This window comes from Dermacentor andersoni, chromosome 1 (genome assembly GCF_023375885.2).
Source record: "Dermacentor andersoni chromosome 1, qqDerAnde1_hic_scaffold, whole genome shotgun sequence".
Taxonomy (NCBI): domain Eukaryota; kingdom Metazoa; phylum Arthropoda; class Arachnida; order Ixodida; family Ixodidae; genus Dermacentor; species Dermacentor andersoni.
The window spans coordinates 129,384,341-129,411,093 of record NC_092814.1 but is presented as its reverse complement, the minus strand read 5'-3'; the positions used below and the strand labels follow the sequence as shown (position 1 = coordinate 129,411,093).

Here is a 26,753-nt window from a genome sequence, read left to right as displayed (position 1 = left end):
CGGTTTCAGGAGGAGGAAAGGTAACATGGTCGCGGACGTCACGTTGCAGACCTCGAAATGGCTCTACGATGAGCTAGAACGATCAGTTTTTTTTTTCCGCGAAAGAAAGAAAACCGACACGAATGAGCTTACAAATGCGTTATCACAGCGTTGGGCACCTGTGTGCATCGCTCGCTAGGTTTTCCATCTTAACATAGTAGCACGAGCAGCATGGGTAGAATGGGCGCGCCTGAGTTCGAGTGCACCCTTGTGGGCAAATCATGCCGTCGTCAGACGCTTAGCTCCCATAGATTATCTGTGATGTGCAAGAAGATGGGACTGATGATAGTTCGTATGACGACCAGAACTTTCTAACTTTCACGAATACAGCAATGACAACTGCCCCACCATCACTGACTCTAATATACATGTCTACATGGCGTTTAAAAAGCTTTAAAAAAAATGCAAATCCCGCGTAGCTGGAAAGAACCAAGATAATGTTTAAATTATGGTGTTTTACATGCCAAAACAATGATCCGATTATGAGACCCACCGGACCACCCGGGGTTCTTTAACGTGCGCCTAAATCTAAGTAGACGGGTGTTCTTGCATTTCACCCCCATCGAAGGTAATGTTGCTTGCCGTCGCTTGGAGATACTCGGATTATTTTTTGCATTCCGACTAAGTACATAATTAGTCCTAATTATTTAAATAACTTCTCAAATATTCTAATTAGATTAAAAGTGTCATTTAGAAAATTGTAGCAGCATGAAAAACTCCCTATACAGCTTTTTTTTCTTCAATATGCGCTACAGAAAAGCGTTTTTCCGAGCGTGAAAGAAGCCCGCGATTACACGCAAAGTGCTCCGAGAGGCCAGTCACGCGGCAATTTTTCGTGTATTTTCGGGCTTCTTTCCCGCCCGGAAAACACTTTTGTGTAGCACGTATTGATCAACAAAGGGCTATATCGTATCGGAAGTTTTTCATGTTGCTCTGCAATTTTTTCATTGGCACTTCTGACCTAATTATAATATTTGAGAAGATGATTAATTATTTACGACTAATTTTGTAATTCGGCGGAAAGCAAAAAAAAAAAAAAATAACCTGAGTGTTTCCAATCGATGGGTTAACAACATTACCTTGATTCTGTCCAGCTACGTGGCATCTTTGCCACGTAGCTGGACACTTTCATAATTAGGACAGTACTTCTTCAGTTAGATAATTATTGCAATTACGTAACCAAATGTCAGTAACTAAAAGATTACTGGCGGCTACTCCACTGGACTGGAAACAATATGCCTTATATAGGCTTACTTCGGGTTACGCAATTGCTCTTCTTTGAAATCATGGTGCATGATAGTTGCGACACCCTGCATATTTGCATATATTAGTCTTAAAATGCAAACTATCGAATATAACGTTGCCCGAGTACTCCTAAAGATACAGTCCTCTTTCTTCGCTGTTCTGCGCTGGAATAAATCGGCGCCTAAATAAAACTTGCTTTCAGTGTTCATTGCGAGACTTGCAGCGTTTTTCAGAAAAAGCTCTCAAAGGACGCCCTCCAAAGTTCTCCGTATGCTCAGTTACCTGCATATCGAGCAAGCGTTCGCAGATATAAATGTTGTAAGGATCAGGAGCCACCATGGATTCACCTACAGCTACAAGTGACTGCAGAAAAACGCCACAGAATTCAATTTCATATATAAGGCATGAATAAAGGAATGCGAAGTTCCTCCCTTGGTGGCTTCTTTTGCTTCAACTTCCCGAGAAGCATGCAGACAGAAAGAAGATGCACTATTCACGGGTGGCTCCTCTATTCAGAATATTTCAGCGCGTGCTATTGTCAGGCAATCCTAGCCTCAGGTGGACTTTTTAAGATTTTTCACTCGACATCAACCACTAGGGCAGAGCTACACACCACACTGCGAGCAACGAAATTCATTGCTGAATGTGACGCACCAGTGAACAGGGTGCTCTTCTCGAAGTCGGCGCCAGAGCTTCTGCGTAACATCCACGCAGCATTTCGCGGACCTGATGCGGTACTTCAGTCAGTGCTCAGACACACTAGATTATCTGCGAACGACCGGGCAGACTAAACGGTGAAATGAACCCATGAGCACGGCGAAGTGTGCTTTATTCCTCTTTTTAGCAATGACATAAGACACCTAGTGAAGTAGCTTTCCATACAATGGTCTTTGACAACGTGGTTCGACGATGCAGCAAAAATATATATGTATATGCCAGTGGGCCACGAACTATAATTAAGACTTTCTGTACACTTACTGAAAGACGAAAGAAACTTTGTGTCATCGATTTCGGCTATAAGTGTGACCTTTACGGACTACTTGCTACATAAAATAAGTGCGCGATGAACCATTTTCTTGTGTTCGTGGTGAAACAGATGAAGACATATCAAACATGCTAATCACGTGTTGGCTTTCTGCCCAACAGAGTACTCTACCCGAGCAGAGAACTATGCGTCAAGCTTAGAACAATCTGGAGTCCTGCGCTCACTTTAGGCACTATTCTCAGAGCATGGCCTTGTAAAAACACTGCAAGGAAGTTATTATGTGCTGTGTGGAAAGTACTGATAGTGTGTAAGCGTTTCAACTTTATTTTATTTTATTTCAACCTCACGCTTAAGTGTGACACGTCATCCACCATTTCTTCTTAATTTTTCCCATGTTAAGCAGCGTATTTTTCGAGTAATTATTAGTGTCTTAGCCCATAGTGTGTTAGCCAATACACCCTAAAAAAAGCTCGCACCCTTCGGGGCTTACCTCGTCCCCAAACGATAGTCGTCATCTATCTTACGTACATTTCGATTGTTTAACGCTGCGCGCCTGGTAGACTATTGTGTTCCGTCACGAAAGACATGTGCTTATCTGCGTGACACCGCGTTCTTAACAGGAAAACAGCGAGCGCGGTGTTTTCAAGAAAGCAAACGCAAGCCAGACAGATTGCAATTATTGTTTGAAGACCAGATACGCCCCGAAGCGTGTAAACTAGAGCGTATAGCAGCTGAATAGCGCAGAAGCAAGCACATCATTCTTCCTGCTCCGCATCTAAATCTACCCAAATACGCCCTTCGAAAGGAAAGCAAAAAAAAAGTTCGAGCCTTGCCTGCATTGCATTGGATATCTGCTCCCTATCGGCGAGAATCTCGTGCAGGTTCCGGGTGCCCAGAATATTGCGCAGCGTGGTCTGTGCGAGCAGGCGGGTGCTGTGGTGGGCGTTCTCCACGTTGGCGACGGACACCGCCGCATTGTGCACCCGGTAGTACACGACTGCGTCCACCGACACGGTCACAGAGTCCTTGGTCAGCACCTGCAACGAATCGGCCATGGGTGTGATCAGGCACAGCCCTGGAGGCGATGGAATATGCTTCAGCGAACAGTCAAACGACCAAATGGCGTGGTTATATCATTTGGAGCGGCTGCCGACTGAATATTTACCAAAGTTTACATCGGCGAATGCGGGCTCGGCGTACAATTAATGTCAAAATATCATGGTTTATCGCTATAGTGCCACTTGTGGCGTCCACATTTCCAACACCAGAAACACGTTTTCAGTGCCCTCACAAGTTTACCGGGTCGAGGAAAAGGCACAGCGCAAAAGAAATAAAAATGCTAAAGGAATTCTCAGAATCTTCTGCTAATCCGCAAACATTCTTTGGCTCGGCTGCTACTTCGCTTTTGCTTACTGATTTAGTTCCCTTATGCATGTCTACCCATCGCTACCAATCATCTACTATTACACTAATATAACGATTAAGCTTGTTAACTTGACCAATTATGCATTTATTTTGCAGATATAAGGCGTCACAGGCCAGTCAGATTTTGCTGGTGTACTGGCCAAGGAATGCTTACGCATTACTGTAGGACTGTAGGAAACTAAGGAAATGGAAAGAAACCTCTCAATGTTCTTTTCACTTGAACAGGATTTGATGTGAACTGAGGCCAAGGCAACTTTCACTCCCATGAGTATAATGTAGCTCACACAGACATATGTCTGCTACGCTGCGGTCCATGGTTCAAATCCCGGTTACAAGTATGTTCTTGTTTCTTTGTGTGTTTTGTAATGCTACCAATCAACTACTATTAGACTACTAAAACGATTAAATGTGCTAACTTGGCCAATTATGCATTTAATGTGCAGATGTAAGGGGTCACGGGACGGAGAGATTTTGCTGGGGTAATCGTCAAAGAATGCTTACGCATTAAAAATAGGACAGAAATGGCCGAAAGCTCACCATCAGACTAACTGGGCAGATACACTATTTTTCACCTGTTGCGAGTGCTGTTGCCTTGCCCCTGCCTGTCAGCGTCTTCCTGGGCACCCCATTAAACAGCGTTTTCAATACATGACAGTTATGTGCATCGTGAGACCAGTATACAAAGATCAACGCCAAAGAATGTGCTGTGGCTATCATTAAGACTCGCGCATTAAGCACTAGATCGCGGGATCAAATCCCGGCCACGGTGGCCGCATTTAGATAGGGGCACAATGCAAAAATATCCGTGCACTTAGATTTAGGTGCACGTTAAAGAACCCCAGGTGGTAAAAATTAATCAGGAGTCCCCCACTACGTCGTGCCTCATAATCAGATCGTAGTTTCAGCAAGTAAAACTCCATAATTTAACTTAATTTATAAGGATTCGCGCACAAATCGGCCATTATTTATCAAAATAAGAAAAGCACATGGTGGCAAGGACATTTCAGGCGTCTTGATTTATTTATTTGGATGTACAGTTGGATATGTTGGCAACATAGTTAGTCGCTGGCCTCTCCGTAAACTATAAATTGCTTAAATTAGTAAAGTATTACTATATGAGGCGAATGAACATACTGCAGAAATTACGGCACTCTAACGACCTTGCGTCGACGTTCAACTGAATTATACGTAACCCAGCAACAAAAAGGGATGTTCCAAAGGTTCTGAAATAGGGCGCAGGCAATTGAAGGCGCTAGTGGAGGACTCGGCGAATCCAAGGAGGCCAACTATACGTGCAAGAAACAGAAAAATAAAGATAACGAAACAAAACAAGAACCACATTCCGCAATTGATGCTATTGAAGGCGAGCCCCCGAAAACATAACCGAGCGAAGTTAAGCCAATCGTAAGTACAATTTTGTCACTGCCGCAACGGATTCCTTGGTGTTGGAGCACTTGCACGCGGCTTACCAAAACCACCTATGTACAAGTCTATACCGGCCTATCATTCAATGCAGACGCAAGCGCAGACACAACTGGATTCCACCCCATGGTGCTACATGGTCCAGTTATCTAGGTCATCTGGTGTCATTAACAACTTCAAAGGTGCAGCCATTGATGCTGCGCTCCGCAAACTGATGCTTCGCCCTCGTCAGGACATTATCGTACTTATCGATTCAAAAGCAGCGCTTCAGTAACCGTTTCATGGATTTCCTTATTAATTTCTCTCGGCAGCCACTGGCAGCCGCTTCAGCGTAGCCCTGCATTACTAACTGTTCAGCAGAAGGTGTATTCGGTGCGTGGACAGGCACTACTGTCATAATGAGTGCGACGAAATATCTTCTAGCCTTTTTGAGAGCTATATAGGGCTCAATGATACGTTGAAAATGACTCATGAGCGTGTGCGCGTACTTCGTCTAGTGTGAGTGTGAGTAGAGTGTACTTACGTTGTGTATCTTTCACCAATTTTAGTAGGAAGTGCTGCAGTGACGGCCTCTCGGCAAGCTAACCTCCCCATTTGTTTATTAAAGATCTGGGCCCGTACTCACAAAACGTTCTTACGCTAAAAGCGTTCGTGCCAGCCAATAGTGAGGTAGGACGTATTATTGGCGATCAGCCAATGAAAAACAGCCCTTACGAACGAAAAGCTTCGTGAATTCGGCCCCTTATCTCCTTCTCGTCATATCGGCAAGAAGACTGGTGATATAAGTAGTAATGGCGTACAAATAGTTATCACTCCAGGCGTCACGTTCTTCTTGCGTCCCGCGTCTCCTGAGCTAAGTTTATAGTACTAGTTACTATATACACTTACCAACCAGGAGACATCAACACTGCGTCAGTAAATCTTCTCTGGTCTAATAATTGCAAGCACGGGTGCCACGTGCTTCAAGTCGTCTATTCAAGGGTGCTACGCGCACGCAGAACTAGATGACTTTTATTTTGAGAGAGGGCACGTCCACTCTATGCTCTATAGCTCTATACCAAGAGAAACTGAACGATCCATTAATAGTAAAAACGAATATTCATTCATTTCATGGGGAAGATATCTAAATGACATTTATTTTGTGAGCAAACCATCGTTATTGGGACGAAAATGAACATACTGTTTATCACAACACTGGCAGAGGGCGTCATCAATGTGCTATCTGCAGTCTTGCACCGGAGCCGGCACTAAACCTTTCACTGCGGATTTACAGGATTAACCATCTGTTGCCCACCTTGGATGGGGTGCGTCCTTGTTTTTGCCTCCCCGAAAGAGGTGCACTCGCTTATTTTTTTCGCTTTCTCGCGACTCTTCCCGTTATCTCTTTCCACGAGTTGTATTTTCCTTGGCACGTTCACAAGCCCTAGCCCCGTCAGGACGACCCATCATCCGAGGAACAATGCCGCCACGGGACTGTACGATTAGGAAGCTGTGCGGGATTATTATAGCCTTGTCGCACGCACTGTCGTTCCGAACCCTTCCCCTTTCCTTTTCTTCCTTCTTGTGCATCCGCTTCCCATAGCAAGAACACTGAGGCACCTACAACGACCACCGGATGAAACCGCAGACGTCGCAAGGGAAGCTCCCAAAAAGCGAGCGACCAGCGGTGCAGGCATCGCAAGAACAAAGGTTTGCCCCTTCCAATCAGTCACAGAAACTGGGCGCCCCGTTCCACTCAGATGGAGACCGCACTGGCGCGAATAAAGCCTCGCTTTTGCAGCAGCGGCACCGGAGGGATTGGCCCAGTCGCTGGGTCTTCCCGTTTGCTTTGTCTTCACAAGGGAGGAACGACGCTGTAGTCAGTCGACCAGGCGTTAAGAACAAGGTCGCCGAACCCTGCACCATTGCCTGAGAGTTCCGCTTCGCCATCCAGAACTTTTGCCCGGCCTTCGTCGGCCCCCCGGCGCCTTTGTTGTTTTCTCATGCGCCCCGTGCCACGCAGCGTCCCGCGTGTACGTAGCTGGCTGGCCTTTCTGGTCCCACTGTTGCACCGTATCAAGCCTCGCTTCGCAGTACATTAATCCCCATTCATCTTGATCGACTGCTTGTTCCAGAGAACAAAAATTAACGGCGAAAAGATGGACAAAAAAGAAGGAAAGAAAAAAGGGCCGGAGCAGGCGTCTCGGAGCAGAGCAAGGAAAACCAGGCTTTACTGCTGGCCAGCCCTAGTAGAGCACATTAGCACGCTCTCCCCTGCAGCCACGCTGGGAAAGCAACTGTCGCCCGTGGTGACCGTGGCGTAGGCACGGAGTGTACGCGCCATAAAATCGTATCAGCGGTTTGCAACGCCTCCTCCATATCGCGCCACGATAAAACAGGATTTGAAAGACCCCCTGGGCTGCCGCGCGCATTAAAGAAGCGTCGTTCGGGAAAAAGAATACAGCAAACTGTCGCCACCTTTCTAGGTCAGCGCTGCCTCATTCGGCCAAGGTTTAGGAGGGAGAAAGCTGCGGTATAAACAACGTCCTCGTCGAGCGCTTAGCTAGAGACAAACTGCCATAGGATCCCATAAACATACGTGGGCTTCCCGTTCCGCTAGTTCCGCGTAGCCATCCTATATACTTATTCTTGTGCTGTCGGTACGGGTTTTCGCATTCCCGCGTTGAATTTTGCCCATACTGGCATATTTTATCTTTCCTCGTTTCCTTGGAATGAAGAAAACTCCAACGCACATTGTGACCTTGAAGCGTTTATTTACGTCCGGCGTTGATTCTGCTACTTTATCGATCTGCTCTACTCAAGCATTATTGGTGGTCTTTTGCATACCTCAGCAATATTTTTGGAAGGCTTCGTTTGTTTGTTTCGGTTGGCTTCCGGAAATTCTAATTTTTCTGTTGTGCTAGCGAAGCCGTTTCGGATCACTTGTAGTTCGCAGGATTCAACACTTTCAGACCTTTGGTTTCAGAAATTGTTTCGAGTTATATAAGTGAGAACTACGCTAGTCTTATAGGGGCGCAAGGATGAAATTCCTTTATGACTGATCTCTAGACAACACCATAAAGGCTCGCATTATATCAGCGTGAAAGATCGATGGAACCAAGATGGGCACAATTTTTTGTTAACGAAGCCACGAACGACAGAGAAAATCAACCATGTTTTTAAGAATTGAAATGTAGAATTAGTAACGAAAAGGAAATGAAAGTGGCAGAGAGGATAAGTCACCGCTGGTGGCAGCTGAAGCCACCCCCTCCGCGTGATGCGTGTGATGCTGTACCAATTGAGATACGGTAACGGCTGTTGTCTTCCCCTCCAGTTTCTCGAGTATTTGTGCATTGCTATGCCTAGCATGGGAGTGTTCGCCAGCACCATTGACGACCTTGGCGGCGGATATACGCTTATCCTTTCCACCGCAGGCAAGCGTCGTATACGACGGTTTCGGCTTTGGCTGCCACCGACGGCCACGTTGTTTTTCTTCGTCCTCTTTTATTATTTCCCTCATGATTCTTAATTCTACATTTCAATTAAAAAACAGTTAATTGCTCATATTCTTTCCTTGGCGTCATTGTCTGTTGGCTTCGTGCGCACTATAGTGGGTTGTATTATATGAAGCAGCTCGCCAGCGCTCAAATTTCTACTGCAATTCGATAAACAGACGTCAATAGGGACTACATAAACGGCTCTTGCTTGACGTTCCGCACCACAAATATCAGGCGCGATACACCTCGAGCAATGTTCTCGCTTTGTACTTCATGCCTTCTTACGTGTACTTACTATTCGTTATTATGGCGACTATGTTTCTCATTTTTTTAAGCTTTCGTGTGAACGGAACATAGCAAATATGCCGTGTGTCCCAGCTAACGTTAGCCAAGCTGTTACAAAAAATTCAAAAAATATGGTGCAAGATACGATTTTATGATCTACACTGTTCCATCGTCAAGCCTCGGACCACCGAGCACTGTAGGTCTTAAAACTGTACCTTGCACGACGTTCGTTAAATCATTTTTTTTTTTCTTTCAACAGCTTGGCTCACATTAGCTGTTCAAAGGGTTTGAACCGCTTCATACAACACGGGATAACAAAAGAATACCCTGCTACGTGCTTCACGAAGCTGCGACGCCAATTAACGTTGCCGTCAGAAGGCCAGCGCTCGCGAGAATTTGCGGATGCACTTGAACAATTACGACGAACTTTTCTGGCGCGAGTAGCATCTAAAGATGAGAATAATACCTCGGGGACAGGTTTTCAATAAGTTTCTGCCGAAGATGGCTAACGCTCGTCACCTGGCGGATCGGTGAAAAATCACGCCTGAAATCTGGAGTGCATCATGGCGAAGGGCAAAAGAAAAAAAAGAAAGAAGAAAAAGCCGTACAAGGGCTATTCAAACTCAAAAACACTTTTGCGGCTAGAACTGTTCCTAAGAACAGATGCCAGTCAATCGTAATGTTGGAAATATAATTAGCGAAAGCGACCGGGCCAATGGCAAACAGCAGTTACGAACGAAAAGCGTTCTGCCTACCGCCCCTGAGCTACAGATGGCCACACTGGTAGCGCGAAAGTACCTTCACGCGAGGCGCGTGCTGCGACGCCGTGGAAGAATGATCCCACTCTGCCTCAGGTTGTGAGGGAAAAGCAAGTCCTTGCAGTGGCGCGGCGCCACTTCGAACTTCTTTATACAGTTCAGCTGTTACAACTGTCGATCACTCCTTGCCAGCGAGCATGACATCTTCCTCGCCCAATCGTGATCACACTGCGCTCAAAAGGTCGGAAGGAAAGTATTCCTCGGCGTAACATCGGTGCGAAGAACCCCCCGTTGCACTGACTCTAAGAATAAAGGAAGCACCTGCAATTTATTTCGTGGGAGCAATTTCTTGTCCCACATGTAACACCATTCTGCAGAGGTCACGTGCTCCTCGATGGAGTATACGTGCACTCTTCGGATGGATTAACATTGACCACGCTTATGCCCAAACAGGGTAAACGTATATTTCACCGGGAAATATGAGAAGGAATGAGTGAGCATAGGGACTCTCGTAAAACACGTTGCCCACACCTATAATTTTACTGCGACAGGGGCTCCAAAGTGAATTTGCTGTGTCCGTTTGTCTGACAATCCCGTTACTCCGGCAAGACGCCGACATCGTGCCCTTAAGGCCGCCTCCAACCAATATCCAACCGTCCGCCGCATGACAAAGTACAGACCTTACCCCACCACCATCACCAGAGGAATTGAGCGCATTTCCCTTCGACAACGTGCAAATGCGCAATCGCTGCACTATCGCGCGCCTCTGGCGTTTGAAAGTATGCGAGAGGTTTTGTGCACCACGCAGACTCTTGAGAGTGATGGCGTCTATGCATGTATTTTGGAGGCCACAGCAGGCAATACTGTAGCGGACGAGGACGACGTTGTGCGCGTCGGGAAGGGGGAAAGTTAATATTTGGCGGTGTTTGTATTCGAATTTTTAGAGCGCAGCGCTTAGGTGCCCGTTCCTGCCGCGAGCGTCGACGTCGGCGTAACTGAGCGAATGAGCACAGCGAAAGATAAAAGCGAACGGGGAGCGCAGCGGTGGCTGAAAGACGCGAGGAGGAAAGTGGAGGAGGAGGCTGCAGCAGAACCATGAGGCAGAAAGCGGAGTAGGAGGTTATAGCGAAAGCGTGAGAAGCAAGGCATAGTGCGGCGACGATGGCTCCGAGGTGGCGCCAGAGTACCGCGCGTCGTCTCGGATGCCCGTCTGCAGTGGCTGCTGTGAGTCACGCCCACGCGTCACCCACGCGCTGGCTCTCGCGATCTCCCGATTAGTGAGGCAGTCGCGCCACTCTTCGCTCCGTTTGCAACGTGCCGCACGAGGCAGATTGTCTGCGCCAGCAACAATATGTCTCAAATATATCGCGAAATGAAAACACGTATAGAGGTGTGCTCTAATTTCCAATTAAGGAGTATTGTAATTGTCGGTGTATTCTTTATATCTACGAATTGAAAACCCTCTTTTACACGACAGGTGTTTTAGTTTCTCTGTCAACGAAAATAAGGCAAGCTCTGCCAGAGAACGCGGAGACGCAGCAATATATGCGAGCGCCTGCGTTCCTTCTACCTTTTTATTATTTCTTCCTTTCCTTTTTTTATTTGTTCATATCTACCAAAATTTACGTACAAGGTACACTGACACTTAGGATCTGTTTAATACATGGGCGTGCAATGAGAAGTTAACACTCACAAACGTGCGGGCTACCGTGCTGCCCAAACGAGGCAATCAAATCCCGTCCTTCATTTACGGCACGAGTACACTTTTGATTTTTTTCATTTTTCTTTCAAAATTCATGCCTCCTGTAAGGCAGTTGCGGACGCGATTCTCGCAAGAATAATAATGCCGCCCGCGTCTGCTTTCAAACACCCCCGAACCCATCCTAATTAATGGACGCACTCGTGTTCGCGCGAGGATTGCGCCTGCGAAATGGGTTCCAACAGAAGTAATCGTTGCCGACACGCCTTCTCCCAGGTTCCTCCCTTCGATTTCCCTCTCGTTCAAACCACTCTTGGCTCTGATGCGAAAGAGAAAAGGAAAACAAAGGGAAGAGCGGACGCGTATGCTAACATGCTTCTCTCTGTATGCAAAGTGCGCAGCAGCCTTTCCAGTACCGGTGAGACACTTACATTCAGCGGCACCTGCGAAATCCACAAAATGAACTCGATAATAACCGCTTTATCAGCGCTCACATATGTCCTCGCCCTTTCAGTGCTAGTGTGGTGAATCCAGCGTACATTCGAATTACTTCGACCGCGGCTTCGCGGTGCGACGTCGGTTTTGATTTCTGTTCATGACACGCTCTTTGTCTTGCCAATACGATTCGAAGCTTCTTTCCATTACGAAACTCTGCGTTGCTGATCGTATTCTCTTTAGCGCGTCTGCTACACCGCGAGATGCGAATGTATAAGGACTGAAACTATAAAGTATGTGAGGTAATGAACACACGGTCACGGGGGGGGTGGGGGGGTGGGGGGCACGAGTTTTCAGAGTGTGAAATCCGTGTTAAAAGCTCACGCAATTCGTCGCCTGCACATGCCGGCTAGGATTAACTAATAAACTGTGTAGGCGTGCCACTCACAAGTACAGATCGAGCACATTACCGGGAGGCAAGGTGTTGTTAGGCCGCGCAGGAGTTGAGCTTTTAATGCGCAGCATTGTTCTCCAAATCACGCGAGTTTTCTTTTTGTTGTTGTTTATATCGATAGCTCGCCGTTTTCGTAGGTCAAGAAGCAGACAACAGCCGTAATCTGCAGTCAAGGATGGCAAGCAGCTGAGGCTTCGGTTGGCGGCCGCGCGGGAAGGGGACGACCCGAAGCCTCAGCTGCTTACCAACCAGCCAAGCGCGTTGAGTGTGTGCTCATCGCGCACGTGGGACGACGCTTGCTTCGCCCGTCCTGCTTTGCCCTGTCAGGTGTGCGGGGGTGATGGCCGCGAGGGGCACGCAAACGAGCGTCGTACCCATTTAGCTGGTTCGGTTTCCTCTCGGCGTCTTAATAGCAAAATGACAAAACTCTCGGGCCGCTAGGGACCCACAAGCTTAACGCGCGTTGCTGGCGCGTCGCCGTCTAGTGCTGCAGCGATTCTCGCAGTGCCTCGCATTGCGCAGATGTCAACTAGAGCTGAGTCTGCCAGCCATTCTCCTTTTCTTTTTTTCCTTTTCCGCATTGCGAAACATTTCGTGGACAGGCGCATCCGCGTTCAGACTATGGCTAGGAAAACGGTGTCGTAAGCAACAAATGTGAAACCGAATACAGCGGCAGCAATATGACAGTGTGAAAGGCAAGCTATCATGATCTACGCTCCTTCCTATATGCGGTAATAAGAAAGAAAAGAACACACACGTAAATGGGAAACTACGGAGTATTTAATGGGCGTTCTCCTTCTTAAAGGTGAGCACACACTTCAACTTTCCTTTTACCGTTTATAGATGGTCTAATAATATTGCTCGCAAATGATAATGACCAGAAGATGGCGGCTTGCGTAATTCTGACTGTTTGCTATCTGTAACAGTCCCCCATTCCACCCCCCCCCCCCACCCGAAAAAAAGAAGAAGGAATAACAAGTACTGAGACCAGGCGTGATACATCAAGAGAAAGATCGATGGCACAGAATTATGCGATATATATCGCATCCGATATTATACACATATATTATACTATCATAAAATCCAGAACACTTACCCTATGAAAAATATCCACCTTTAGCGTGCAAAAAGGCAATCGTATAACGATGGGATGATAAGTTTCCACGAGTCAAAACAACACAGGAGCCACTCGAGACGCAGTGGGAGAGAGTTGTGGATTAATCTGACAATCCGGAGACCCATAGCTTGGTGCACGAGTGCTTCTGCAATCTCCATCGCAATGCTGCTGCCGCGACTTCGAACCCGCGTTCTCATGCTCAGCACCATGGCGCCCCGGCAACTGAGCCATCGCAGAGGTTTTCGTATTTCTTAATTGAGCCAACGCAGCGGTTGCACAAATTGCAGTTAGCCTCAGTTATAGGTTTTCTTTTCCTTTTTTTTTTGCAGTTCCTTCATATTTCATTTATTTTATTGATTTCATTTCTTTGCTGTCAGGACTTTTGAGGTTCAGTGCTTGAAAGCTCGGATGATTTTTTGGGCAATTCTTTGATTTTCCGTGAAAAAGAATTTTAACATTTCTTCCCTAAGCGTTCGCATTTCTTCCTGGGAATGTCCGAGGTTACCTAGGTAACATCATGGAGCTTTTTTTCTCCCTAAAACATTGAAAATTCAATAATCTGTCGGTGTATGTGATGCATTCAGTGAAAAACATGCCTGTTGCTTTAAATGTAAAAAAAAAAAATACTTTTTTTTTAATCTGCTTCTCGAATACATTGAAATCAAGCTTTGCAATGGAAAATGAGATAAGACAAGCAAACTCAATATCGCTGTAGTCATGTCATTGCTGTTTGCAGTTTGATGTCGCTTTAGCAAGAGTTATAGCGGCAGCACGGTTAGGAAAGAGAAAAGCCGGCGTTTATTCGTCGGTCCGTCCATAAAAATAGATTTCACGCCTCAGGTGCTGACAATATTTCCTACGCGATCCTGCTTCACCAACGGAGAACGCCGTGAAACTGGCTACGGCTGACCGAATGGGGGAAAGTAGAAGCAACGAAAGCAAAAAAAGAAAAAGCTAGGAAATCATAGAAAGAGCAACGTGTTCGAGATTCGGCAGAGAAGGCAGGCTTCAACAAATTCTGCTTCACCGAGCGGACAAGTCGATTCAGAAGAAGGGCACAGCTAAACGCCCCAAGCCAATGGGCGGTTCACGTGGCCGCGCGCCTATAGGCCGCGGGGATCGCATCGAGGCCAATATGCATTTGCCGGGAAAGCGGAAGACTCGAGTGAAAAAGTGTGGAAAACGACAAATCGCATCTCGTAACCCGCAAGCTCCCTCATTATTTCTTTTTTTATCCTTTAGTTCTTATAACGCGCGGCTTCCAGTTCATATCGTCTATAAGTTGAGAGGAGCTGTCGGATACGTTGCTCAGATACACATGCGGCCACGAATATGCCGCCAATGCCGATGATTCCCTATGAAGACGACACTCGGCGCAGCAAGAATCGGGATTGACTTCGGGACCGCTTTCGTTGGCATGGTTTTGAGCAATGGAACTGGAGAGGTTGGGTTGTTATACCCTCGGCTGATACACGTAATCTTCGAACATCGCACCTCGTACGATCTCTGATCAGTGTTTCGCTGCGAGAGGAACGTCTAAATCGCATTACACACGCCGCACTACACAGTACATTTCGATGCTTACGAGGCTCGAGATTTCAGTGTCCCAGAGACAACAGAGTAACGTCGTTATACAACTCTCGCTGGTTTTCTTGATCCCTCAACAATTGAGATCGCGAGTTGGAAATGAATCCGAGCTTATGTTTGCGCTGCACACTGTCAAATATTGAGCGACCAACTGGGCACGATTAATCGGTGAGAATGTCATCATGTGCTATGGGGATAAGGCTCTCGAATAAATGCGATTATCCTTGTCCAACCTGATGTTTGGAATATACAATCAGCATTCCCCTAGTTTTATCAAGGCTGCATTCTTGAAATTTTCTTTTCGACTTGGAAATGAATGCACGAGTCTTTCGCGACACCGTAGGAGACACATATTTGCCGCCACCCCCACGAACCATAATATTGTTTTCCTTTCGAACTAAAGGAAAAGTGAAAAGATACGGTGAAATGCACCACCATTTTCGTAAACTGCAGTTTCCAGCAGTTTAGAAAAAGATTTACTTGAACCGCAATGCATTTTTGCGCTCGTTTTCAGTACATAATGGTCAAAGATTGTAAGGTCACATTATTTCTTGAAAATTGGTATTATTTCCATGCTGGCTGGCTTTCCCTTACAATCAGAGGCCTTCTCAAAGTTATTAAGGTGACTTTGTGAAATATAGTTAACTTACTCCTATATTAATTATTGTCCCATAGACCCTGACATCCACCGCCGCGAATATCGAGACGAAATAATCGAGCTGCAGCCTAATTCCTCTCGCGTGGTGCCTAATAAGTCACTTAAGTCGTGCATTCAGCATATATGCGTCTTAGCTAATATACCAAATTCGTGTACTTTTCAACTTCCATCTTTTGAAAGCAGCACTGACACCCTTTCTAGAACATGGTAAGAAAACGTTCCCGATTCGCAAGTAATGCTGCTCTGAACATACGCACCAGGTGTTATTCCACTGCATGCAGCAGGGAAACTGCAATGCCACATAACAGATCGGTTGCTCTCTCCTGTGGCTTTCGAAACACCCGTTTTTTTTTTCGCCATTTGTGGCGTCAGCGATGATGTTACAGCAGGAGCGACGGCCCGTAGACAGCAGCCATTTTGCCCATGCATGCAGTGCTTTCCACATCTACGAAAAGGGTAAGTGGTGGATGCTAATGTGTCCCGCCCATGTCGTGCCCATTCCTTTATCGCTCTCAGACACCTTATACGTCTATTTCGAAGGGTCCCCATAAGCGCACCACGGAAAGGAGAAAATTGAAAGGAGTGATAAGCAAATTAAGCGCTGATATCACCCCCGCTGAGAGGAATAAATTAGTTTAAAAGTAAGCATTGCATTCTATATATCTCCGTTCATATTAGGTCCTTTACAAAAAAAAAAAGAAAGAAAGCGAAAAGTTCAAGGCTATCTAAGCACGTTTTATGAGTTCTGAATGCAAAAGCATTAATGTCCAATTGAACATGGTTCAGGACAACATTAATTTGGGCTAGATGGTGCATACTTGAATTCTCCCTCTCGTGATCGTCTTAGTTGGCGCTGTTCCTTCCTAGTCCAATTGAGCGCCGGTGAGCGGTCCTTCCAAGTTTGCTGCGAGGTATGTTATCGAATTTTGCGATTGAATTGGTGCGGGTTATTCTTGTTTTACAGTTTCTACGTTAGTATTTTGGCTGTAAACCGGAATCATTTCGACGATATTGCTGAAAAATAAACTGCATTTATTTTCACGCCGTGCGTTCGCTAACGTCTACGGGAAGAGTCGTCGGTGGTGGATTTCGCTACCTGCCTATTCGCTCATTTTGCTGCGTTCTTTCGCTCCCTTACTTCGTCTGCGGTGTACTGGCGTGGACGGCCACGTTTCGCTAATGCCGAGGTTGCTGCCGCCAACGATGTACGCTTTAGACTCCATAGCGCCACGTGCTGCCCGAGCCAGTGAGCAGCAGCAGCCTGCGGTGTCAACGCCGCATACCAACCGACGTCCTGCGCGACGAGAGACCGAGGAAGCAACAGCGGCCACCGAGGCCGGCAGGCGCGCGCAGCGGCTATGCACAGCGGGGGTGAGGGAGAGGCACGTCGCGGCGATGCCCTCTCCCCTCATGCAACACCTGGCGCGCTATCGCTTAGCAGGTGTTGCGTTTTGCCCGCTTTGCCCCGTTGAGGTGCGCTCATGACGGGACGTCGCAGCCAATGGGAATCTAGGTGCCGTTTCGCTGCTACAGACGCCGGCGTTTTCGCTTCCATTTGATGCTTTCGCATCAAAAATACTCGGGAATATATTCTTTGAAAGCAAGCACAGTCATTCCAGCGTGTTGCGCAGGTGTCAAGAAATAGATGTTTCAGAGCACCTTTAACCTGCATACAAAGTATTTCCTTTTCTGTATATTTATAGCTTCGCTTTCAAATGTGTTGAGACTCGTTTTGACGCCTATTGGTGGTTTAAAAAAGCCACGGAAACATGAAGTAGAAGTTATTCGCGAGAATTCTTTATTGCGAGTTAGCTAATTATTCATTATTAGCAGTACTGGTCTGCAAGCGCGTTTGCTTTCCTGCTTTCTGGCTTACTGTGGCGCGACCTACTCGCTCCTTGCAGACACTCTACGAGGGAATGCAAGCAAGCTGACTGGTTAAAAGCAACCAGCCCGTATTCACAAAAGTTACCTGCTTTCTGTCGTAGGCAATTGGCCACAACCGCGGCTATCGTCAGCCTGATCACTATCGTGAATGGCGGGCGCCTGAACCAGACGCTGCACCATGGGGCCAAACTTTCCTACACGTAGAAGGACGCTCTGGACACCACCGACGCGAGACTAACCTGCTCTGTCGGCTATGCCCGTGAGTGGCTTTTAAAAACCATTTGTTTTTTAGATCAGAATGGCTGAGAAGGCCACATGTGATGACTGTGGCCGCGAGAAGAACATTAAACACGTTCTGTATGACTGCCCTCGATACAGTGTGCAGAGACGATCGCTTGCGAATGTGCTAGTGCGAGTTCATCACAGACCATTGTTGGAACAAACTATTTTGGAATGCTGACCTCATAGGTCATTGCAGCAGAGGGCGATGACTGCACTACTACAATTCTCAAGGACAACAAACCTGCAAGAACGGCTTTTGCCTTGAATTACATTCATTGTTCTGCACGTGATCCCGTGCTGTGGTAGTGTGCGGTGTTCGCGACTGGCTCTGATTGTGCGCCCGTAGTTTCCGTTTGTTGCTCTGTTTGTGAGAGCAAAATTCAGCCAATCCTGATTGTGGGCGCAATATTACCAAGTGCGGCCGTCCAGTAGCGAATATCACATATACTAACGAAGGCTTAGTGAATTCGCTCCCAAATAATTTGCACGACAAAGGCAAATACATCTCATCTAAGTTAGTAGCAATCTGCTTTTAACGCATTTTACGGCAGCGCCATGTCGTTCAGTAACGTTCAGTGAACGCGCGCAAGCTTGCGTTCACGCGCCCACGCAAGCGTAGACGGTGTGCACCATGGCATGGCTCGTACGCGTCGAAACGCGGCGTGATCTCGGGGAACAGCTCCTGTCTGTTATCGCGCGCTTGGGTTGCCTCGCCGGCCTCGCGTCGGGGCGCGCCTGGCTACGCAGCTACGGCGCGGAACGTTCAACTCTCAGTGAAGCAGATTTATATCATGCAAGTGGTTCTTCTTTCCTTTTTGTGCTAATCTAACAACTATAAAAATATAACAATTACGTTTATGGATATCGAAGTGCTTTGAAACACTGTCGATAACAAAGTACGAAGCGGCGCCTGCCAAGGTGTCTGTGAGTGAGCCCAGTGAGCGCGTGCTGTCGCGCGTCTTTGTGGATGCAAACCGCCATTACTTGCGAGGCGCGGCAGGCGCTAGGCGCGTGGACGCGAGCTTGCGCGCGTTCGCAAGCGTTCGTGTGGTCTCGGCTTTACAGATTGTCGCAGTTTCCGGTAGCCATTATTCATCCCCGCATTTCATCCCCGCATGGCGTACTGTACCTAGAATATCAGTTTGATAATTACCCCTCAATCATCGGTACATGCGATCTGCCACAACCGGACTGGAGCACGTGTGCTTATTACGATTCTCGAGTAGTGAGCTGTCAGCTGATCGAGAGACCCTGCTGCGCATGGCCGGAACGCACAGCGACAGCTACCTGCTCACGAACGATTATAAGACCAGCGACCAGGACGCTCCACTTCAGTGGGCCCGGCAGCGGCATATCGTTCAGTACTATCATATGTCTTCTTTTCGCCTCACAGGTAGGCTTGAAATACGACTATAAGTGTTATAGAAGTGATGATCGCTTTTTGTTGCTGCTGCCGGACCCGGCGTCTTGTATGCATTTTGAGTGTCTGTTGTGCAATATTGCGCATCCCTTAAAGCTATTGCTACAGTTATGTGGAGAAATTGAGAGTAATCCAGGTCCCGCTGAAACAAAACAAATGCTAGCTGACCTTCTTGCCGGCCAGAGCACAATTGGCACTGAATTGGCAACCCTGTGTTCTACGTTCGCAGCATACGACAAACGTTTCAGTAAATTATAATCGATGGCAGCTGTCGTCACTGACGTAAACCGGCGCGTACAGGATCTAGAGCACGCAGCCACTCAACTTCAGGAAACTGTGCGTGAAATTGCTCTAAAAAACGAAGATCTGGAAAATCGGTCGCGACGTAACAATTTAGTAATTTTTGATCTTCCTGAACCGCCTAACAAGAACACTGATCAGCTAGCTGTTTAAATCAGTAACTGATATTTTGCCAACTAAGCTGGAAGTCAAATGTGACAACGTCGAGCGCTGCCACATACTTGGAACACGTAATTTGGACAAAGAAAGACCTATCATCATTAGGCTGATAGACTACGGAACCAAGATTTAAATACTAAGAAACGCGCGGAAACTAAAGGGATCCAAGGTTTCCACTACCGAATATTTTCCTGTACGCGTACGCGTGATAGCTTCCATAGCTTGCTATGGAAGCACTCTGTTAATCTGAGAAAAAAAAATGGCAGCAAGGCACGGTTGCACTACGACTCGCTTATCGTGGATAACAATCGCTACACTTGGGGCGATGCTAAAAAAATTACTCCCCACCAGCTGTTCCTGTTGACTGCAATCTAACTACCGAATGACGCTACTAAATGTAAATGCGCGTAGTCTACTAAATAAAACTGATGACTGTAATTGGGTTGTGGATTGTCACGATCCATCTTTTGTTTGTGTAACCGAAGCTTGGCTCAGCGATGTTATTTCCGACGTGGAAGTTTTGCCTTCTGGCCACACTGTTCTACGGAGAGATAGGCCCGTTGGGCGAGGTGGTGGCGTTGCGCTCTGTTTTAAAAACGGCATCGAATTTCCCGCACTTTAAGAACTTCCAAATATTGAATCACTTTGGGCCAAAGTTAAAATCGGTGGTTTAGTCGTGGTTTGGGTGCCATGTACCGCCCGCCCAGCTCTGGCGATATCTTTCCTACCGTTTGTGAATACATATGTAAACACAGGCTCCATTGCTGTAAGTTGAGACTTTGTTGTGCTTTTAATGTCCCGAGTATAAACTGGACCTCTCTTTCTGTAGCTGGCCATGACAAATTACTATGTGAGTCTTTAATTAGAATCACTTTGGCTACTTCATTTGACTTAACTCAGGTTGTCACTGTTTCTACACGTGAAGATACCATCTTGGATCTTGTATTTGTGAACGAGCCACTTATCTAACGGCTTGGAATGTGAAATAACTGATGGTCTTTCTGACCCCAAAGCAGTCTTGGTTACATTAAATCTGGCCATTGACGTCATAGAACCTGTTTCCAACACTGTGCTGAATTTTAACTGTGCAGATGACATCGCTATTACTGATTTACTGGCAACATCTTTTGATCAATTCTTGACTTCCAGTGCCCCCTGGGACATCAGTACCTTGCTTGAGTACTTCTACAACATTGTTCAAGAGTGCTTTTTGAAATTTGTTCCAAAGAAGTGTATAAAAGGTAACTTCAAACGCTCCTGGTGCAACAGGAGTATCATCCAACTTACGCGATGAGTCAAACGGCTTCACGAGTGTCGGAACTTCCCGCCAAAGAGTCAGCATAATTTTTTGTTAAGTTCGCTGAAGTCAACATCAGAAACTAAAATACGTGATGCAAGGGACATCTATTATAACAATACACTGGTTACGTTCATGAAAGTTTTTTGGAAAGCTATTAACCCTGTTCTACTCGGTTTCATCTATATTTATTAGCGACGACCAACCCTGTTCTAATCCTTGTTCTATATTTCAAGCATTTAGCAACTACTTTAAACTTGTCTTTGTCTCTGACGATGGTACTAACCCAAGCTCCAGAGCACACGAGATGGTGCAGCCCATTTCTGATATCCAAATAGATAGTAAGATTCTTCACCTACTGCTTAATATTAACACAACCGAAAGTAATGGACCTGATGGTGTTCCAAATGAATTTTTAAAAAGATACTCGGAATGGGTTTCATGTTATCTAACCATTGTTTTCCAAAGATCGATTGACTCATGCACTGTTCCTTGTCTTTGGAAAATTGCCACTGTCATCCCGGTATTTAAATCTGACAACAAACAGATGCTTTCTAAATACAGGCCAATTTCATTATTTACCACATGCTGTAAGTTATTAGAGCATATCATTCATAAGCATATCAGCAGGTCTTTAGCTGATAATAGTTATACCTCTCAGTGGCAACATCGTTTCCATGCTGGCCACTCAACAGTCACGCCGCTCATCGAATTCACTCAGGAAGTTGCGTCGGCACTGAACACTCGTGGACAGACAAGATGCCATCTTTGTAGCTTATGCGAAAGCATTTGATACAGTCTGTCACAAAATACTTCTCGTTAAACTACGCTCGGTTCTCAAAAACGACAAACTACTTGACTGGCTGACTAGCTATGTGGATTCGAGGTCTGAGATCGTTTCTTCTAACAAAGCTCACTCGTCATCAGCTACCGTTATTTCAGGTGTTCCCCAGGGCTCGGTCTTGGGCCCACTACTGTGTACAATATATATATATTAAGGATGCTGTCGAAGTCATTAGTAACACCCGTATGAATGCTGAGGCCTCTGTGCTTTATAGAAACGTTACTAGCATTGAAGACCAACTCGAGCTAAATAGCATTCTTGCTTCATTTTGCCACTGGAGCCATTCCTAGCAAATCTCGATTAATTTTAAGAAAACAGTGTCGATGTCTTTTTTTAATAAAGAAGAGCCTTTGTATTTCGCTTACAGTAACGGAAACAAATATCTTGAGTTCGTTAAGGAATTAAGTATCTTGGAGTCACTTTCACGACTAACTTAAAATGGCACAAGCACGTTGACCTCAACTGTTCAAAAGCGCTTAAGAGGCTTGGTTACGTCAAGCGCACGCTGAAAAATTCCACTAAAGAGTGCAAGCTCACGGCCTACAAAACGTTGTTCAACCCCATCCTTGAATAAGCCTCTATAATTTGGTCCCCTCACCATCAATGCGACATAGATAAACTTGAAGCTGTACAAAAACAGAGCGATACGATTTACGTACGGCAGGTACGATCGTCATTTCTCACCCTCCTCGCATGCTCATCTATTATCTCTACAGTCACTGGCTCAGACACGCGCATGTGATCGCCTTGTCATGCTTCACAATATTGTCAGTTCTTTTGTTCATGTCTGCGTGCCTATATATTTCGTCACCAGTTCTGTGCGCAGAACCAGGCGCACTGATTTGACGAATATTGTCCCGCTTAGGTCGCAACCGAACTGCTTTAAATTTTCTTTCCTTCCGTCAACGAGTGAATTATGTAACGAACTTGATGGATCCGTTAGACGACTGCCCATGGAACAATTTTCTGCAGAAGGGATAAAATATATATCTTGTTAGTATTTATTGGCATTCTTAACTTTGATCTGCATTCTGTAAACCTGTTTTGCCTCTTCTGTATGACCATATAACATGGTTATACTAGGAGAATGCCAGCAAACTTGAGAGTAGGGAAAAACGTGTGTGTGGACGGCATAGTTTACTACACGATCAAGGCACGATACTTTTCCTAGTGCATCTAGAACGGTGTTCCACCCGGTGATGTGATCGCGCTATTCGGAACACTTCCGCCATAACTTGATTTTTTTCTGCTCTCAAGTTAGCTGGCATTCTCCTAGTATAACCATGTACCAACTAGCCCAACAAGCCACCCTCATGAACCATATAACATGTTATATTCTGCAAACTTGTTCTTGCATCTTCCAAGTTTTGTATTCACACACCCCTGCTATGTCTCGTATGGAGACAGCAGTATTTGTAAATAAATAAATAAATAAATAAATAAATAAATAAATAAATAAATAAATAAATAAATAAATAAATAAATTTCATATTTTGAAGCTTGCTGTTAGAAAGCAACGTGCGTTCTATGCGTCATACCAGGAGTAAGTTGCGAAACTTCGAAACCGAGAGAAGTCACCGAAAAGAGTACGCCCGCGCCAAGCTTTTTGCAATGGACTTCTCTTTGTCTTGCAAAATGCTAGAAATATTCTTGCATTTGCATCGACAGGAGTGCTGGAAAGGAGTGCTGCAAAGTTATAGCAGCGTGGTTCAAAGCAACGTTAATAAGCACCTGAAGAAGATTCGAGACTTCGTTGGGGAATAGATAGTCATTTTATTTGTGGATCGACGCAACATTTACTTTGCTACGCGTGCGAGATGTATTCACAAATGGAAAGGACTGCCTACCGAGGAAACAACAATCACTAGAGGCACGCCCAAGCTTGGAGAGCTGCACGGTAAAAAAAAAAAAAAAGATATTTTAATAGCAGTACGCGAGACCCCGCAACGAAACAGCTACAAGTACTTTTATATTTCTTTTTATTTTATTTTTTTATTATGCAACTCCACAACTAGACGAATTCGATATGAAGAAGCAGCCTCTGAAAACTTCCAGGCCACCTTGTCGGGGACAAGTTTAAAGAGAGAGAGAGAAACAGAGAGAGATTAAAAAAGAAAAGAGAAAGAAACAACTACAATGCGTTCTCTTAAACGAATGCGCCCCAAAGAGCGAAAGGCTGGTGTGAAGAGCTCAGTGACAACAGCTTCCCTTTCGTTTCTTCTCCGTCAACCTACATCCTGCTCTTCAGAGGAGGAAAAAAAAAAGAGAAAATACAGATAAATACAGATAGAAGGAGGGGTGAAACGCTCATCTCGCCATGCCTTTGTTATCTATACCACTTTCGAAAACTCATACTCCTCAGAGATTTGAAAGCCACTCTCTCGCATCGGGACAAACGTGAATGGGACCGAGTGCGCCGTCTGCAAAAACTTGCAGGAGAAAACTTAGATGGCAAGATTAAACCCGGTAAACCACCTCCAAGTTGGTCGACAAGACGTCTATCAAACCTCCGATTCGCCAATATACCGTGCAAAGAAAAAAAGAAAGTAAGAAACGCTGCGTACGGGATCCGACAAGAGGAGAGCGAGCAGGGATAAGGGAATTGTGTCTTGAAATAAATATGTGCGCTCTAGTGACGAAGGTAAGCATAGACGAGAATCTGGCAAAATGTCACGCTGTCGTGACTAGAAGTTTTTCTCCTTGTTTCCCTGCCCCCCCCCCCCCCCCTCCTCCCTGCGCCACTTTAATCGCGAATGGGAAAAAAAAAATTAAGATATGGTGCCACGTAGAGCCAGTGGCGCGCAGCATCTAGAACACTGCAACGCGATAAAGGCGAAGAGGAATAAAGCAGAGAGGGATCGCACGCGCCTTGTAGACACGCTGACAGCATCTATTTTCAAAGATTTTTCGAGGGAAACCGGCATTTACTGGCGGCCCTTCCTTTCGTGGAGTGCGCAATGACAGTGCACGGCCCGGTCCCCCGAATGCCGTCAGCCTTTTCCTCCGCCAACTACCACGCGGAAACAAAACAAAACTGCTCGGTGCGGAAGGAAATGCGACGACAGCGCGGGGCACCCGGGCAGGAAAACAACAGTGATGGATCGCCGAACGGCAGTGTTTGGTATAAGAGGGACGGGTCCATATAAGAAATTAATCTGCCAGCATTTCTCAAAACAGACATTCACATTCGGCCGTGTCCTGTTCCGCGACCGTCCGAAACGGACGTGCCTACCCGCACTTACTTGACGAGCCGTATTTTCGGAATAACCGCCGCTCAATCGTTCCGTCTAAACGTCAGTCCACGCGAGAACTGCAACCCGCATGGCGCTGTTGCGCGACTATACTCGTGACACTGCGACGCTGTTCACGATGCAACACGCCAGGGCTCGTGATGCTAAAGCCAATTCACGGACAAAAAACATTTATGACATCGGGAGCAAAATATATGAACCACGATATCACTCGAGAGCAACATGGCAGTAGTACGGGAAGATGTCTAAAAAAAAAAAAAAAAGAAACCGCGCAAGGAAACAACTCCCGTTTCAGCACCGAGAATCAATTGGCTCAGGCTGCGTGTTCTTTCGGCTGTGACCTTAATACCTAGAATTTGACGTTAAATGCCGGGGGATGCATTGTTGCCTCATATGAAGACCCCCATGTGTTCTACACGAAAACGATTCTGATAACTGAAATTTGTTGTAAAACCATACCTCACAAATGCTTGTAAGGCATTACAGCACTGTGTACAACAGGTGTCATTAAAGAAAATCCGCCTCCATTCCACCCGGCGAAAGTGGATGTTCAGCGAAGCTGGTGCGGTCGTTAGAGAAGTACCACCACCCCAACTGAGGTCAAACGTCGTTACACAAGCACCACCAGCACAAGCGACGTACGTCAAGCGCGCACGTACGTGTGTGGAAGTGCCGCGTACATGCTCCTTCTTCTAGGCCGTCCGCCAAGCGCAAGTGCTTTATTGATCTAAATTCACATGTAAAAGTAAACTGCGTCAGAAAATGCGCAAAGTATGACTTACACACAAGCTGCAGACATGATAGCTTCGGATTGTTATTCGAGTATAGCAGAACAACAAATGTGTTACGCGGGAGCTGAAAGGCAAAGCCCTTCTCCAGCTGCAGTTTGAAGTCTGTCTGAGTGGCCAAGGCTGCTACGTGTCGGCACCGTTAGCCCAGCATACATCCTCATTTTTGTAGGTCCTCCGCCTAGCGCAAATGCGTTATTGAACTAATTTCTCAAAGTAATATATGTCCGAAAAATCGTAATGTACCGTTTATACGCAAGCTGCAGACATGATTGCATCGGATTGTAATTCGAATATACCGGAAACCATAAACCTGTTGCGCAGAAACTGAAAGACAACGCCCTTTTCCAGCTGTCGTTTATTCTTAAGGCGAAAGCCTTTCTATGCTCATGGCGAAGTTTGTGTCAGCAGACCTGACCACCCGAGTGTCCGCCGAAGCGTAATCAATCAATATGAAGATAGATTAAAGACAGAATAAAGAAAGAAAAATCACTGATAGCGAGAGTTAGTTAATGAAGAACAATTATGGGGCTTTACGTGCCAAAACCACTTTCTGATTATGAGGCACGCCGTAGTGGAGGACTTCGAAAATTTTGGACACCTGGGGTTCCTTAACGGGGACCTAAATCTAAGTACACGGGTGTTTTCGCATTTCGCCCCCATCGAAATGCGGCCGCCGTGGCCGGGATTAGATCCCGCGACCTCGTGCTCAGCAGCCCAACACCATAGCCACCGAGCAACTACGGCGCGTAGTTAGTGAATGATAACGTTAAAATAGAGATTGGTAGATGTTAATAATGACTAGTACTTACTAATAATGACTACTAATGACTTGTAATGACTACTAATGACTCCGAAACGACCAATATGTCAACGACGGCTTGTAATGACCACAGTTGATTACAAATCACTAAAAATGCTTAGTAGTGAGCAGTAATGA

The 26,753-nt window shown here is 46.1% G+C and overlaps 1 protein-coding gene across 2 annotated transcripts in view; it reads right to left on the bottom strand.

The window, feature by feature from the left end:
• The window catches only part of LOC126544152 (band 7 protein AGAP004871-like), a 256,271-nt gene that overhangs the window by 10,746 nt on the left and 218,772 nt on the right, over positions 1-26,753 (bottom strand). For both annotated transcript variants that reach the window (XM_050191389.3, XM_050191387.3), the window contains one exon: positions 3,103-3,306. In XM_050191389.3, the coding sequence (XP_050047346.1) occupies positions 3,103-3,306 (204 nt within the window). The remainder of the gene's footprint in view (positions 1-3,102; positions 3,307-26,753) is intronic.